Here is a 17,070-nt window from a genome sequence, read left to right as displayed (position 1 = left end):
AACCATGTGAAGTTGAGGAGTTAAAAACTGAAGAAGACAGTCACCCGGTCGGGTCAACTGTAGTGAGGGAAGTGTCCGTGGTAAGGCCAGAGCCTCCTGGCCTGGAAGAGAGCAAGACCACGTCCTTCAAGACTGTGATTGACGTTCCAGAGGACATGCAAGAAGCCTGTGCTGAGGAAGGTGTGCATGAGGCTTTCAAAGAGGCGGTCAAAGCCTGTAAGGTGCACTGGGCACCTGAGACTCGGCAGTTGGTGATAGTATCAGCCAGAGAAGATACATCAAACCGAGTAGCTGTCCTGAAAGAGATGCATTTGCAGTGTCTACGTATCAAACAATTGGTTAGGCAGAGTAATGTGAAGGCTGCTCGACGCCTAGAGATAGCAAGAGAGGCTATGGATCGGTTGGGTTTGCGGAAAGATGTGGTTCCGGTACCCAAAGCTCTGATTGGGAGAATCATTGGAAGATCCGGGAAGGTGATGCAAGACCTCGTGAATATCTCCGGGGTGGTGAGGGTGAGGATCCCTCCTGATGATGAAGACCAGGTATCCAGGGAAGTGGGTAGAATTCCCATCATCGTGGTTGGCTCCATGGAGAGCCTGAGAGACTTTCGGATGCTCGTGGAGTATCGAGTGGGGTACCTACGAGAAATTGAGCAGTTGAGGCTGGACCGTCAGCGAATTAATAAAGAAGTACGGAATACCAGGTGGCGGCTGCCTGCAACCCAACAAGATTAAAAACAAATCTGAACTGAGAAAAGTAAGTTAATGTGTATGCACAATGTAAGTGCATATTAACACATGACCATTAACCAGAGAAAAAACAAAAAACACAAATATCCTGAACTAAAAAGTAAAAAATATACTGCAGATTTGTTTTTTATTCATTTCATTGTGCATTCAGTGCATATATGGGTGTGACCGCCCTCTTTCTGAGCTGGGAAAGCCATCCAGTCTGGCCTAAGCTGTTACTAGTGGTTCAGCCGCTCGACCCTTATTCACATTCACGCCACTTGGCAAGTGAAAAGGTTTTAAATACTAGAGTAGAGACTGTCCCACAAGGGTTGCCGTGACGTGGCGCGATGACTTGTACATTATTTTGATCAAAATTATGTTTACTAAATACCCTTATTATTATTATTACCTTTATGCATTATTTGCAGTATATTTTTTACTTTTTAGTTTAGGATATTTGTGTTTTTTGTTTTGTTAACCCAACAAGATGTAAGGACCCGAAGAGTTCCGCCAAGAAGTGACAGGGCAGATGACCGAAGAATGTCAGCAAGTGGCAGTTCGATGGGCCGTGTGAGGCTGAGACACAGCAGTTCCTGTGAGACGCTGAATGGGTCAGACTCAGGCCAGACAGTAGGACCGATTAAGACTGATGACCGTACCAACCGGGAGAGCCGGTCAGTGGGAGAACGGTCAGGTGACGAAGCGCACTCCAGGAGGGTGGTGACTAAACAGTGTCTGATGACGCAGACAGACTGCAACTGGAGGGTCAAAGACAATGACCGATATTTTGACCGCTGGGGGCGAGAGAGGCCTAACGCAGAGATGAGGCCGTATGACAGATGGAGACGGTTCTCTCGACCTGGGGCGCAAGGTGTAATGAGTGCCCGGTCTCGAGATCCTGGTGTAAGATACAGGAAAGATGTATATCTTTGTACCGTGTTAGCCAGTGGATAGAAAAATATTCAGGATTGAGAGTCCTCAGTAGTTGATACCTTTTAATGGCTAACCAAAAAGATGGTAATACATTGCAAGCTTTCGAGACTACTCAGGTCTCTTCATCAGGCTAGACTAATACAAAATCTGAAGTCACATATTTATGCACAATACAGCCTAGAAAAAATGCAATAGATAAGACAAGTGACGTGAAGCAGAACTATCAATATGGGAGAGGGAGAAACAAAATATAAACATTGGACCAGTGTGTTCAGCCCCACAAGATTGAACAGAGGGGCGGGGTATGTGGTGTAATGACTCCTGTGTTTGCTAGGGGGCGCTGTGTGGAAGTCCCAAGAGAGAGGATGAGTGGCAGAATACTGAGTGGCCGTTGTGTATCTCAAAGTGGGTGGCTTTGAGATGAAGGCTTGGTTATGTGCTGATCAGCAGAGCTGATCTTTCGTGCCTATGTGTTAGGGAGAAGCATTCAGGCAGCTGGAGAGATGGGCGGGTTCTTGCTGCCTACAAACCCACCCAGGGGTGTGTCTGAAAACGCCTGTATTAAAAGGCTATGTGAGTGTGTGAAGGACCTGTGATGAGGTCATAGTCACGTGACCCGGTGGGCGTGGCTATAGACCATATAATGTGGCTAGGGTAGGTCACATGTGGTGAATGCTGGGACCTGATTGGTCCAGTTTGGAAGGTCCCATGAGGAGAAGGATCTCCTCACTAACAGCCTGTGTGTGGCTGTGTGTGTAATGGCTGCCAGAGCTTGAGAGTTCCCTGGATGGATATGGACGTCTGCAGCTTGAATGAAGGAACCATGTGGAGACCCTGACGTGGGTGAGATAAATGAGGCTAGAAAGCCTCCTAAGCATAACCTGTATGATCACAGGCTTAACAGAGGGAAGCTCTGTAATGGACGCTATGCTGTGGTGAACTTTATGTTATATTGCTGTGGTTTATGATGACAAATAAACCTCATGGACTGTTATGGCTTATGAAAATCCAAGCTGGATCTGATTGTGTGGCTGCCAAGCGAGTGTCCCCCAACATTGAATGACAGAGTTACCTCACAGTTCCTAGAAACCGAATTACCGGTAAGACTAATTCTATTTTTCATAAAGTACAATAGGTCATGAAAAAAACAGTCTCAAAATCAATGGAATCAGTTGAAGCAATCCGTAGTTATTACTACATAAACTGACACTGGCCAGATTTAAAAAATTTGGACCCGTCACTAAGGGGCTAAATCACTGCTAAAGTTCCTTGTCATCTTATTACAAAAATGTAAACCCCTCTATTAAATTCCTTTAAAGGGTTGTCTTATTTTAGAAAACATTGATAAAAAAAAACAAAAAAAACACAACAACAACAAGAAATACTTGCCCTACCCAGCTCTCCACGGGGAGTCTACCGTTTCGCTGCAGTGTCTAATGTGTCATTAAGACATCCATTTTTTCTTGTACCAGTTCCATTCAAGGATTTACGGGTAGAAGTCACACTTGTTATAGTCTCCTGGTAGTTCAAATGTCCGTATATTTTTGCTAATCGAGTGGTCCACACAAAATCCAAAATCATTGAGACATGTCAGATCTTGATCAGATTCTCTGGCAACTTTGATCAATGCAAATCTATGGGCCAAAAAAAATATTCACATAGCGTTTGGCCTGCGTTCAGAGCCTCAGTCGGGGCTTACGTTTTAACTCCCCCCGCTTGCTCTGACGGTGCCATTGACTAATGATGCACATGGAGTCACAATGTGCACTGTCGCTCAGATCCAGCCAAACTGATTGTCCGTCTGTAGTATGAAACGACGACCAATGACCCAAAACAAAGCCAAAGCAACCCAGGAGTTTATTAAAGCAAAGAAGTGGAATATTTTTGAATGGCCAAGTCAGTCACCTGATCTCAACCCAATTGAGCATGCAATTCACTTGTTAAAGACTAAACTTCAGACAGAAAGGCCCACAAACAAACAGCAACTGAAAACCACCGCAGTGAAGGCCTGGCAGAGCATCAAAAAGGAGGAAACACAGCGTCTGGTGATGTCCATGAGTTCAAGACTTCAGGCAGTCATTGCCAACAAAGGGTTTTCAACCAAGTACTAGAAATTAACATTTTATTTACAATTATTTAATCTGTCCAATTACTTTTGGTCCCTTTAAAAACAGGGTAAACCCTTCATCCAATTTTAATGTGGATACTCTCAAATGAAAGCTGAAAGTCTGAACTTCAACTGCATCTGAATTTTGTTTAAAATTCATTGTAGTAATGTCTAGAACCAAAATTAGAAAAATGTTGTCTCTGTCCAAATATATATGGACCTAACTGTACATCTATTGGAACTGGGCAGCAGAATGTAATAGACAACCATCAAAATATGCACTAAATAAAAGGTCCGCATCTCTGGAATCATATGGCAATATAAAAAATAATTAAAATAACCCTCAGGAGAGCAGCAGGTATAGAAAAACACCAAAATCTGGCCACTTAAACCAGGTGTCAGGTGGTTTCATTCAACAACTTTTCCCTTCCCACCGTCTTTTAATAGTTTAAAATAATGACTTGTCCTCCCCAGGTGCATCTCTGCCACTGTCCCAGTCATTATTGACGTTATGACTACATTGCATGTGACCGCTGCTTACAATCACTAGGCTCAACAAATACAACTTTAGCTAGATATACCAGCTTCAACCACCCAAAAACATCTAACAAAAAAAAGAAATTTGTAAATTGGGATCTTGGGTCCAGCACTGTTGTAAGCCCCGAAGATGATCTACAAGTTTTGGCAGCAGCCACCGTACATTAAATTGAGCTGATCGTTGAAGGTGCAGGGTGTCAGAACACCATCTATCCGAAGGATAAATCAATGATATCTGGTGACTGGACAATCCCTTTAATTCCTCTTACAATCTGCAATAAACAGAGTATAAAAGTTGTAAAACCTACAGCATTTTTCAGCTGTGCCCCTCAGCTTATAATGGTCCTTGTTCAAACATTTCTCCTGCAGATGTGCAGCTACAGCAATTTCCCAAGATGCCTCTGACTACAGTCCGAGGGTTACTAGCCGTATAATTGGCCATACTGTCCGCTCCAATGGAAGGATGGCTAGCCAAGCTTGTTAAAAGGAACCTGTCACCAGGTTTGTCCGACACGAGATACAACCACTACCTTGCAGGGTTGATATACAGCATTCTATAATGCTGTATATCTGCACCCAACCTGTAGAAGAAAAATAACTTATACTTAACTGTGGGGCAGTCTTGTCCCGAGGAAATTGGAATGTCGATGTGCTTGGCCCAGCGCCTCCCATCTCCTTATGATTGACGTCCTCCTTCTTGCTTCGTGTGGATGACACGTCCCTGTGCCATCCACACAGTCTCCCCGGCATTGCGTTCTTGTGCAGGCATACTTCTCTGCCATGACAAGGGCGCATAAAGTACTGCAGTGCATATGTGCAGGGGTTCTTTGACCTTTCCCAGTGCCTACGCACTGCAGTACTTTGCTCTGCCATCAATAGGGCATAGGGCAGAGAAGTACGCCTGCGCAGGCACCAAGTGTCACACCCCCAACGATCTGGTATTGATAGCCCATCAATATTAAAGTACCAAACAGACCCTTTAAGTCTCACTTTCATTCCCAGATCCTGTAGAACTCAGTAGATGTACCCTCAATGATCATACACTTATACCACATTTAATAAAGCACTCTAAATCAGCCACATACCCAGAAATACAATAATACAGAGCTCGTTAACACGAGAGGCAGTTATATTTGTCAGAAGGTCTTTGCAAGACACTGAAGATGCCCACCCCCTACTATCAGATCCATGTACAAACTGTCAACTCTTAACAGCTAGATCTGCAGCCATACAAGGTGACCCCAGACGTGGGCACTATATACAAACACATTTGTGCCGAGAACCATTTCTATCCAGTCCAGCTGGAAAATTATTCACAATGCTGAACAAGTCAAACAGTACGGAGACATAACCCATTTAATAAATGGGCAAAAAGCTTCTGTATGATATTCAGAAAATTGTGCACAATTCTGACAGACAAATCCCTCAAGCCACACACAAATACTCCGACACATCTAGAAATTTTCTGCTGGTGCCTAAATTTGTAGGGTTGTTTTCTATGGATATCTGAGATGAGGAGTCACTAAGTTTACAACAGTTTTCCCACCATTAAACCACATGTATCAGACTCTTACCCTTGGCCAAAAATTGGGAACATAACTTAAAGGCAGGACTGTGGAGTCGGAGCCCATTTTGGTGGAGTCGGTGTGATGGAAATTGAGGAGTTGGAGTCGGAAATTTGGCTTACCGACTCCACAGCCCTGGTATGAGGGAGTTGGGAGTCATGGAAATTGAGGAGTCGGAGTTGGAGGTTTCGCTTACCGACTCCACAGACCTGCTTAAAGGGAATCTGACACCCCCTGGGACACTTTTCAGCTGTTATTATTGGCTTACAGGTAATAGAAATGTTAATCTAGTCTTACCTTTATGCCTCATAGTTGCTGTCTAGATGTGGAGAAATAGACTTTGATTTCATTATGCTAATTATTCCTTCCGCGCCCCGGGGCATTCGGTGCCTGGTAGAAATCCCTGCCTCCGATCTTCTTTATACCATCACCCCCTACCATGCATGTCACACTGACCTGTGACGTACAGTTGTGGTGCTTGAATCCAGTGCGTGCGCCCTGTGCGTCCTCGACAATCTATACCTCTTCTTTCTATGGTCCGGTTCTTGTACGCAAGTGCACAAGAACGCTGAATACACTGACCATAGAGAGAAGGAAAAGAGAAACGCCTAGTGTGTACTTAGCCTGATAATTACTTGGCTTTCTCGGTATTTTTTTTTTTTTCTACATTTGGCATTACACCAGTGGTATTGGTTATCCTGATAGTTTAGCCTAAATCATTTGTGACTTTTCAAAGAGGTCACAGATGTTTTGCGCAATTGTGCTCCAATACTGTGGTGTGGTATTTTTTTTGTTGTTGAAAATGTCAACCTTATAAAGCGTATTGAAAATGAATTTTTGTCAATTCTTCAAACACTTTGCAACCATTTTTTATAAATGTAGTGCAAAAATCCCCCAACGCAGCTAGAAAGGCAAGCAGGGCTGTGGAGTGGGTAAGCCAAACCTCCAACCCCACAGCACTGGTCACTACAGAGCATGTACATAAAGTGCACTAAAAGCCGAGATCCTTAGATCAGAAGCAGAACAGACATGTATAGGACATTTCATAACTTTCCTAGTTTATTATGGAAACATTTACAGCACATCCTGCATTGTACTACTGTACCCAATTTATTATATATTTTAGGAGTCGGTCCATTTTATACCGACTCCACAGCCTTAAAGGCAAGACCAAAAACGATGAATCAGGGTCACAAGGTTTTTTTGGGTTGTGTGCTGTGTTCTCCACACCAACAAATCCACAGCGCAGGACAAAACCTTTCACTTTGCAACTTAACTCGAAGGTGAATAATAGCAAAAAATGTTTAACCCTTGCGCAACAAACGGATAAGCTGTGCGCTACAATGTCCGCAGCATGGAGATTACATTTGTTTGAGCCTCGTCCACTTGGCAACTTTCCTATTCTCCGTGTGCAAATCAGCGACATTTCCATCATCCCATGCGGATGATGCACTAATACTAAGTAAAGAAGGAAGCCGGGATCAGGTCGCTGCAGGGAAACATTGCGGGACGCCATAGACGGGATCAGGTCGCTGCAGGGAAACATTGTGGGACGCCGTACACGGGATCAGGTCGCTGCAGGGAAACATTGCGGGACGCCGTAGACGGGATCAGGTCGCTGCAGGGAAACATTGCGGGACGCCGTAGACGGGATCAGGTCGCTGCAGGGAAACATTGCGGGACGCCGTACACGGGATCAGGTCGCTGCAGGGAAACATTGCGGGACGCCGTACACGGGATCAGGTCGCTGCAGGGAAACATTGCGGGACGCCGTAGACGGGATCAGGTCGCTGCAGGGAAACATTGCGGGACGCCGTAGACGGGATCAGGTCGCTGCAGGGAAACATTGCGGGACGCCGTAGACGGGATCAGGTCGCTGCAGGGAAACATTGCGGGACGCCGTAGACGGGATCAGGTCGCTGCAGGGAAACATTGCGGGACGCCGTAGACGGGATCAGGTCGCTGCAGGGAAACATTGCGGGACGCCGTAGACGGGATCAGGTCGCTGCAGGGAAACATTGTGGGACGCCGTAGACGGGATCAGGTCGCTGCAGGGAAACATTGCGGGACGCCGTAGACGGGATCAGGTCGCTGCAGGGAAACATTGTGGGACGCCGTAGACGGGATCAGGTCGCTGCAGGGAAACATTGCGGGACGCCGTAGACGGGATCAGGTCGCTGCAGGGAAACATTGTGGGACGCCGTAGACGGGATCAGGTCGCTGCAGGGAAACATTGCGGGACGCCGTAGACGGGATCAGGTCGCTGCAGGGAAACATTGTGGGACGCCGTACACGGGATTAGGTCGCTGCAGGGAAACATTGCGGGACGCCGTAGACGGGATCAGGTCGCTGCAGGGAAACATTGTGGGACGCCGTACACGGGATTAGGTCGCCCTGACAGACACAGGAATCTGCCAACCCAAACCAGCTCTGCAGATTCTCTGCAACTTCTAGTTTTCGGCAAGTGAAATATTGTGCACCCCCCACATTACAATATCCGTGCCCTCCTGTACACAGCCAGCAATGGCACCATCTGGACAGTGCCCACACATGGAGGGGAGGACAGGTGCTGGTCACTACAGGCTCCCTCACTGCATCCACAGGAGCCCGGAGCCACAGGACGGGACTGGCAGCACCCCTGCCCCGTGTGGGCACCTGCCCCTCACACACGATGCCCAGCACAGCTCTCACGTGCCAGCCACACACGCAGCCCGCCTCACCCTCCTCACCATTAAAACTTTGGCAGCGCTCTCCAGCTGGGCGATCACTTCACTCGCACCCAGCGCCGCCATCATGGGCTCTGTTCAATGACGCGCCACGCAGTGCAGTGTGGGATAAAGCGGGGAGCAGAGCCAATGGCGGCCCTGGGGGAGGGGAAAGCCGAGGTGGGTCCTCGCACTGAGGGGAGAAGGGAGCAGAAGTTTTGTGGAGACGAGCTGAGGGGAAGCGGACGACGCGCGGGCATGAGGGGGAAAGCCGTCCACAACACTTCGACGACCCTTCTAGAAATAGAGCAAAGACCCCTCTCGTCTCCCAGAAACAGGTTTTTTACTTTTCCTTCCTTCAATTGCTTTTTATTTTTCCATTCACCTGTTTAATTTTTTGCAGGGCGAGTTGCAGTTTTGATCGACGACATTTATTTTACCTCATGATGTGCTGGAAACAAATGTGTGGTGAGATTGTAAGAAGAAGAATACCATGCCGCCATTTGCTTTTTGAGGTTCATTTTTACGGCATTCGCTATGCGGTAATAATAACATGGCGACGTGAATGTGCCGGCCGGAAGGATTACGGCAATACCAAACGTGGCCACTTTTTATTTTTATCATTAATTTAGTGGTTTATAAAGTTTCTATAAACAAAACAAAAAAAAAAAACTCGTTCTCGTCACCGCAACTTTTTATATTTTTCTGTATGAGGATTTTATTATTACATGGTGTCGAATTTGGGTACTTATAACATTTTGATCTTTTTTAGATGTAAATACTTATGTCCCCCCAAAAAATGAGAAAGGTATTCAAGGAATGATACCTTTATTGGCTAACCAGAGAAATTATATTTGCAAGCTTTCGGGGCTCAGGCGGCCCCTTCATCAGGCTACATTACAAGTTGATCTTTTTTAGAAAAATGTGACAGCGCATGCCCGGAGGAATGAAGTCAGGAGGAAATTTAACCCTGAAACCATTTCTGGCGGACAGAGAAAAAATTCTCCCTCTCTCTCTCCCTCCTTTAAAATTGACTTCCGTTCACATCAGTTACGAACGGATCCGCTTTCCGCCTTTTTTGGCGGATTTTAACTGAAACAAAAAAATGAAGTGTGAAACAGGCCTTAGCACTAGGAGCAAGAGGCTGGGCCTCAAAAATCTCTTGCTCCAATTCTGACGAAATCTCGGCCACAACCAGGTTGAAAAATGGAGGCTCGGGAGGAGACACTGGATCAAAGCTCCGGGATAAAGCATTCGCCTTAACATTTTTAGACCCCCGCCGAAGCGTTGCAAACCCTTCAAATCCCGGGGCTGAACCCAATCCTTAATAGCCTGCACCTTCTTGGGATCCATGCGAAACCCCTCATTAGAAACAAACCGAAAAATGACAGTTCGTGTACAAAAAATGAACATTTTTCCAATTTTGCAGAGAGTCGGTTCTCCCTGAGTCTCTGAAGAACAGTACGTAAATGTTGCAAATGGGTCTGACTATCAGAGGAGTAAACTAAGATGTCGTCAAGGTAAATAACCAGAAAAGCGACCAATAAGGTCCGCAAACACCACATCAATTTTGGAAAATGGCCCGGACATTTGTCAGACCTTCTGATGTGAGAAACACCATCTATCACTCGACCGCCTCTTGAACCCTTATCAAGTTATAGGCTCCCCATTAATCCAATTTAGAAAACCACTTCGCCCCCGATAATTGGTTGCATAGATCAGGGATGAGAGGAAGTGGGTATGTACTGTATTTCTCACAGTGATTTTGTTAAGTTCCCGAAAGTCGAGGCAAGGACGCAAACCACCGTCTTTTTTTTTTTTTTTTTTTTCACAAAAGCCAGCTGCCACAGGAGAAACAGAAGGACGGATATGCCCCTTACGTAGACTCTCAGCAATATACTCCTTTATGGCCAGCCGCTCAGGACCAGGCAGATTAAACAACTGGGCCTTGGGCAACTTAGCCCCAGGGATAAAATCGATGGTGCAATCAAAAGATCAATGTGGTGATAGAACCTCAGCCTTGCTTTCGGAGAACACGTCTTCAATGTCTTTTCAGGTACTCCGGAATACTGTCACAGGGCAGTAGTGGGAAAACGGGTTGAGGAACCTGGGCCCCTGAACTGCCCCTCAGGCTAAGGGGGTGCCCTGACTTTCCTTAACTTGGGGGTACACTTGATGGTAGTGAGGCCCAAGTCACCCACCTGTCCCTATCTCCTGTTTAGCCCAGAGCTAAACCCCCAACCTCCGCCCCAGGAGGTGAGACAGGGAAAAAAGCGAATTGCACCAAAAACCAAAGGAAAGATAAGATAGACACCTCCGGGGTTAAATCAACTAGAAAGCAAAACTTGGCTTTATCTGCTGCAATGCACCGAACAGCAGAGTAAGGGCCCAATCACACAGCGAGATCACTAGCGAGATCGCTGATTTTGTGACGCTCCAGCGATCTCGCTGTGTGTGACATCCATCAGCGACTGGCCCCCCCGCCTGGTATCACTGATCGTGCAAGATCGTCCTGGGCCATTTTTTGATCGTTGGTCTCCCGCTGGCCAGCACGCATCGCTGCGTGTGGCAGCGGGAGACCAACGATCAGCAACGCTGGGAGCTGGTATCTAGGGTAAACAGCGGGTAACTAAGAGCCGCGCGGCTCTTGGATACCCGCTGTTTACCCTAGATACCAGCTTGCTCACTGGTCCTGATCGCTGGTGAGTCTGTCTATGTCAGGGTTCCCCAACTCCAGTCCTCAAGGCCCACCAACAGATCATGTTTTCAGGATTTCCTTTGTATTGCACAGGTGATGCAATTATCACCTGAGCAATACTAAGGAAATCCTGAAAACATGATCTGTTCGTGGGCCTTGAGGACTGGAGTTGGGGAACCCTGGTCTATGTGACAGGTCACCAGCGGTCAGCCTAATTATGTCCCAGCGATCCCATTCATGTCGAATCGGTGGGATCGCTGGGACACCGTTGTGTGTAACGGGGCCTTTAGGCACCAGATCAGCATTCAGCAGAACTCCCACTGCTCCTGATAAGCTGAACCACCAATGCACCAGGTAGCTCCAGTCTTCACCACGGTTGATAACCTAAAGGAAGTGTATCACCAACACCAGCTGATGCATCAGGCGATCTTTTATAGGAAGGAGGGAGTGGTCACCACCTGCTGACTAACTAAACATGTAGTAACACCAGCGGCCACCGGGGGGAAAAACCCACCAGCAGACTCACTAAACTTGTAGTAACACCAGCGGCCACCGGGGCAAAAACTAACATTAACCCCCGATGGCCTGAAAGGAAAAAAGGCCACATAAGAGAATCCAGACTCAGGCGCAGATCCAAAAATGGATCGTGACAAATACCTTCAGACTGACGACACAGATACAGATCTCAAGGGTTTAGCTAAGGACACAGATTTACAACATTGGTTGATGCAGTTTGACCCCCATTGAACAATTTCCCCGTTTTCCCAATTAATAACAGGGTTATGACATTGTAACCAAGGCATTCCCAAAACCAATCCCTCAGGTAAATTGTCCAACACAACGCAACTTTTATATTTTCAACATGAACTGGGCCCTCCTTGACTGAGAAGACCTCTAAGACCAAGAGGATCCCCTTCTTGGTGAGAGGAGAGGAGTCAATGGCCACAATTTTGACTGGAGTCTCAAGCCTATCTGTCCCTATCTTACATTGAATCACCAAGCGAGAGTCAATCAGGTTGATGGTAGAACCACAATCAACAAAGGCCGTGGTGAGGGACAGATCACTGTCTACCCCCAGCTCCACTTGGAGTAGAATCTTAGAGAATGAGGAAAATTGTACCTGAGGGTCTGGGTAACTTACACGACCATTGCCCAGACCTAGACGTTTCCTGACGGCTTGACAGAAGAAGGGCAAGAAGGACAGTCCTTTTTTCAGTGACCTGGAGCTCCACAGTGGAAACATAGCTGTTTTTCCCTGCGGCGCCTCCTCTCCTTCTCCTTGAATGAAACAGCTCCCACTTCCATGGGTTCAGCAACCGACAACCTATCATCTTTGCTGGAATGTATAGGGGTTTCCAGCTGCATCATCCCCCTGGCACAATCTACGGTCCATGCGAACAGCCTGAGTCATGGCATCCTCAAGGGAGTCAGGAGGAGGATATAACACCAGTGCGTCCTTCAGGCGTTCAGATAGGCCCCAGCGGAACAAACCCATGAGGGCTGCGTCGTCCCATTATACGTCTGCCTCCCACCGCCTGAACTCTGAACAGAACCATTCGGCTGAATGCTTTCCTTGCACCACATTCATAACCATGTCCTCAGCCAAACGCACATGATCAGGCTTATCATAAATGTGCCCGAGGTCCTCAAAAAATCGATCTACAGACACGCTTTCAGGGGCCATGGGAGAGAGAAAGCTCAAGCCTGCGGAGCCTCCCTTAATAACGAAATAATGACTCCCACCCTCTGACTCTCATCCCCGAAGAACAGGGTCGCAGTGAAAAAAACAACTTGCATCCTTCCCTGAAAGCCTGAAATTTATTTTTGCCCCCAGAGAAGGTGTCAGGTAATTTAACTGGCAGTTCAGGGGTGATAAGAGACATCACCGGCACCCCAAGCCCCAGAGGTGAAAGCACCCTGCACGGCAGCAGCAACCTCCCTCTGAACTTGCTGCTGAGACTGAGCCAGGGTTTTCTGCTCAACAGACAGCTTTTGCGTCATCTGAGTGAGATTGCTAACCTGTTCAGATAGAGCGTACAGAGGATCCATAACACACACTAATGTCCCAGAAAGCCCGACACAGAAAGAGGGAAAAACTTTTTGAGATCAGTTATAATGTGATGTACACCGTATCAGACTCACCACCAGAGACTGTACGCGTGTCCAAAGATGTGCTGGGGAAACCCGAGGACTTCTGCAGTGGAATCAACACAGCTGAAAATGTGATGCAGGAGGAACAGGACCTGCAGTACGTGACCACTGGGGGAGTGACTGGGGGCGGAGCTAGGTCCCGAACTCCTAGCAGGGATAGTGGGACCTAGCAGAGCCAGGAGAATAGTCAGTAAAGCTGAGGTCATACCAGAGGGCAGCGCAGTAACAAGCTGTTAATATGAATAGAGTGGTAAGAAGCAAGCCGAGAGTCAGAAGCCAGAGAGAACAACGCAGTAACAGGTGAACGGGAAGTCAGGGACATAGCCGGGGAAGAACCAAGCATAACACAGAAAGCGCAGAATCGGCAGACGAATATCATACGGGAAACAGACCGGGTCATATACAGAGCAATGGTACAGAAGTAAGCAATATACACAGGTATACAAGGGTCAGCTACTCTGCCAGGAACTGACGTATCACTGACAACGAGCATAGCACCAGTGTGGTTACATATAGCCCTTTTCAAACCAAAGAGTGGCCACATAGGATTAACCCTAGAAAGACCATAACAGAAAATTCCAGGCAGACCATGACATAACCTACCCTTAAAATTATAGACTGTTCATGTCTTTATCAGTGGGCAAACTTACAAAATCAGCAAGGGATGAAATAATAATTTCCTTCACTGTAGGTAAAAGCAGGCTCAGCCGTGAAATGGTTAAATAAACAGTCCCCACCAGGGCTGCCATTAAAAATATCAGAACCCCATACTTGCAAAATTTTCTGGTCCCCTTGAGCAGGTCTGTGGAGTTGGTAAGCCAAACCTCCGACTCCTCAATTTCCATGACTCCGACTCCCTCATACAGTCATGGCCAAAAGTTTTGAGAATGACACAAATATTATATTTTCACATGATCTGCTGCCCTCTGGTTTTTATGTGTGTTTGTCAGATGTTTTTATCACATACAGAAATATAGTTGCAACAATATTATGAGTAACAAAAGGTTATATTGACAGAATGAGTTAATGCAGCAAGTCAATATTTGCAGTGTTGACCCTTCTTCTTCAGGACCTCTGCAATTCTCCCTGGCATGCTCTCAATCAACTTCTGGATCAAATCCTGACTGATAGCAGTCCATTTGTGAGGTACACCTGGGGTGGACCCGCTAGACCGTGGCAACGAACCTCCCGGGGGCGAGCTGACCAGGTGGACCACCCCCTATACAGGGAGCGTTTGGGGCAAGCCCGCGGGTAACTATTACCACGGCAGCTGGTACCCTGGGAGGTAACGACAGACAGACTGCTAGAGCCGAGTTGGGGATACAGGACTGACGGTACCGGCTGGGAACCACAGGACAGACAGCCACGGCTTAGAGACACGAGACAGGTGGATACGGCCTGGGAGACACAGAACTGGCGGCACGGCTAGGAGACACAGGATAGGCGGGCACGGCTGGGAGACACAGGATAGGCGGGCACGGCTGGGAGACACAGGATAGGCGGGCACGGCTGGAAGACACAGGATAGGCGGGCACGGCTGGGAGACACAGGACCTAGGAGAGAGGAAAATGGAGAGGTGAACGAGCAACGGATGGACAGGGCGCGAAGGCGTGCAAAGAGGACGGCCAGAATCACGAGGAAAGAACAGAGATACTCAGGCACCGCTGGCAGGGAGAGGCGGCCAGATATAGGGACTGGTAGGAGGACTTCCGGGTCGTGAGCTAAAGGAGAGAGAGCAGGCGCGCGTCCTCAGTAGGAGGGGGAGGCACGCGCGTGCCCAGGCACAGTATGTGCGCGCGCCCGCCGAGCAGGAGGGGCGGGGGCGCGCACCCGGCGCGGTCCGGAAGACCGGACGAAGGGGACCGCCGGACGGAGAAGAGGAGCCGGGGAGGACCGTGGAGAAGACCGCGGACGCCGGCGCAGAGGGAAGCAGGATGCCGGAGGAAGGGTAAGCTGCGGCCGGGAGGAGGCAGAGAGAGGAGCGCGCGGCAGCCGCCGCGTGACAGTACCCCCCTCCTTACGCGCCCCCCTCCGCAGTCCGGAAAAGAATTTGGCCAAGATTCGAGGGGCCTGGATGTTCTCTTGGGGCTCCCAGGACCTCTCCTCGGGACCAAAGCCCTTCCAATCAACCAAGAAAAAGGTTCTCCCCTTTTGCTTCCTCATGGCCAAAATATCTTTAACCTCAAATACATCGTCTGCGGAGACAGGCGGAGGTGAGTGAGGGGCCTTAGAAAGGAAACGATTGAAGACGACTGGTTTTAGCAAGGACACATGAAAGGCATTAGGGATACGGAGAGAGGCAGGAAGCCGTAGTTTATAGGAGACATCATTAATACGGGACAAGATCTCAAAAGGTCCAATATAACGGGGACCCAGTTTATGGGAAGGGATCTTGAGGCGAATAAACTTGGAGGCCAGCCAAACTTTATCACCAGGGTGATATGGCGGAGCATCCAGGCGTCTTTTGTCGGCGTGTCTCTTAACTCTGTTACGTACCAACTCGAGAGCGGCCTTGGTCTCCTGCCAGATCCTGGAGAATTCCCCGGTCAGAAGGTCAGCCGCCGGTACACCCGAGGCAGGAGGAACCGGTAGAGGTACACCAGGATGTTGCCCATAGACGATAAAGAAAGGGGACTTGCCTGAAGACTCGCTGGCGTGGTTATTATAGGCGAACTCAGCCCACGGGAGAAGTTCAGCCCAGTCGTTCTGGTGGACATTGGAAAAATGCCGGAGGTAGTTCACCAAGCACTGATTTGTCCGTTCGGCCTGACCGTTGGACTGGGGGTGGTAAGATGAGGAGAAGTCGAGAGTGACATCCATTGATCTGCATAGGGCTCTCCAGAAGCGAGAGGTAAATTGGACTCCTCTGTCAGAAACAATATGTTGGGGCAGTCCATGAAGACGGAAGATGTGCTGAACAAAGATCTTCGCCAAGGCTGGGGCCGATGGCAAGCCGGAAAGGGGAACGAAGTGTGCCATCTTAGAAAACCTATCAACCACCACTAGGACGACTGTACAGTTGGCAGAGTGGGGTAGGTCCGTAATAAAGTCCATGGCAATGTGTTGCCAGGGGGACGAGGGTATAGGAAGCGGGTGTAGAAGCCCAGAAGGCAGCTGCCTAGGCACCTTGATCTTGGCACAGGAGAGACAGGAGGCGACGAAATCCCGGACATCCTGGGGAAGAGTCGGCCACCAGTAGTAGCGGGATACCAGGTGAAGTGTCTTCTTAAGCCCGAGATGGCCAGCCAGCTTGGAAGCATGTCCCCAGTGGAGGATTCGTCCTCGGTCCTTCTCCGGCACAAAAGTCTTGCCAGGTGGAGGTGAGAGAAGAGAAAGTGGTGCCACCGTGATGAGCCGGGATGGATCCAAGATATGCGTGGGTTCTTCTTCGACATCTGCGGGAAGGAAGGACCTGGACAAGGCGTCAGCTTTGAGGTTCTTGTTGCCTGGGCGAAAATGTAGATCAAAATTGAATCGAGCGAAGAACAAAGACCACCTGGCCTGGCGTGGGTTGAGTCTCTGCGCAGACCGAAGATAAGCTAGATTCTTATGATCTGTGAAGATTGTGAAGGGATGTGCGGCGCCCTCCAATAAGTATCTCCACTCTTCTAGAGCTAACTTGATGGCCAGCAGTTCTCGGTCC

The 17,070-nt window shown here is 48.3% G+C and overlaps 1 protein-coding gene and 1 long non-coding RNA gene across 2 annotated transcripts in view; one reads left to right on the top strand and one right to left on the bottom strand.

Annotated features, from left to right (window-relative positions):
* Nucleotides 1-8,754, bottom strand: part of XPO4 (exportin 4) — a 175,300-nt gene extending 166,546 nt beyond the window's left edge. Inside the window, exon 1 of the mRNA XM_073583047.1 lies at nucleotides 8,603-8,754. Within this exon, the coding sequence (XP_073439148.1) occupies nucleotides 8,603-8,668 (66 nt within the window). The 5' untranslated portion in view covers nucleotides 8,669-8,754. The remainder of the gene's footprint in view (nucleotides 1-8,602) is intronic.
* A 10-nt stretch (nucleotides 8,755-8,764) lies between these two features.
* Nucleotides 8,765-17,070, top strand: part of LOC141096447 (uncharacterized) — a 31,751-nt gene continuing 23,445 nt past the window's right edge. Inside the window, exon 1 of the long non-coding RNA XR_012233687.1 lies at nucleotides 8,765-8,916. This is a non-coding gene — a long non-coding RNA (uncharacterized lncRNA). The remainder of the gene's footprint in view (nucleotides 8,917-17,070) is intronic.

This window comes from Dendrobates tinctorius, unplaced genomic scaffold (assembly GCF_039654945.1).
Source record: "Dendrobates tinctorius isolate UK_male_01 unplaced genomic scaffold, ASM3965494v1 ptg000075l, whole genome shotgun sequence".
Taxonomy (NCBI): Eukaryota; Metazoa; Chordata; class Amphibia; order Anura; family Dendrobatidae; genus Dendrobates; species Dendrobates tinctorius.
This window is presented reverse-complemented; position numbering and strand designations above follow the sequence as displayed.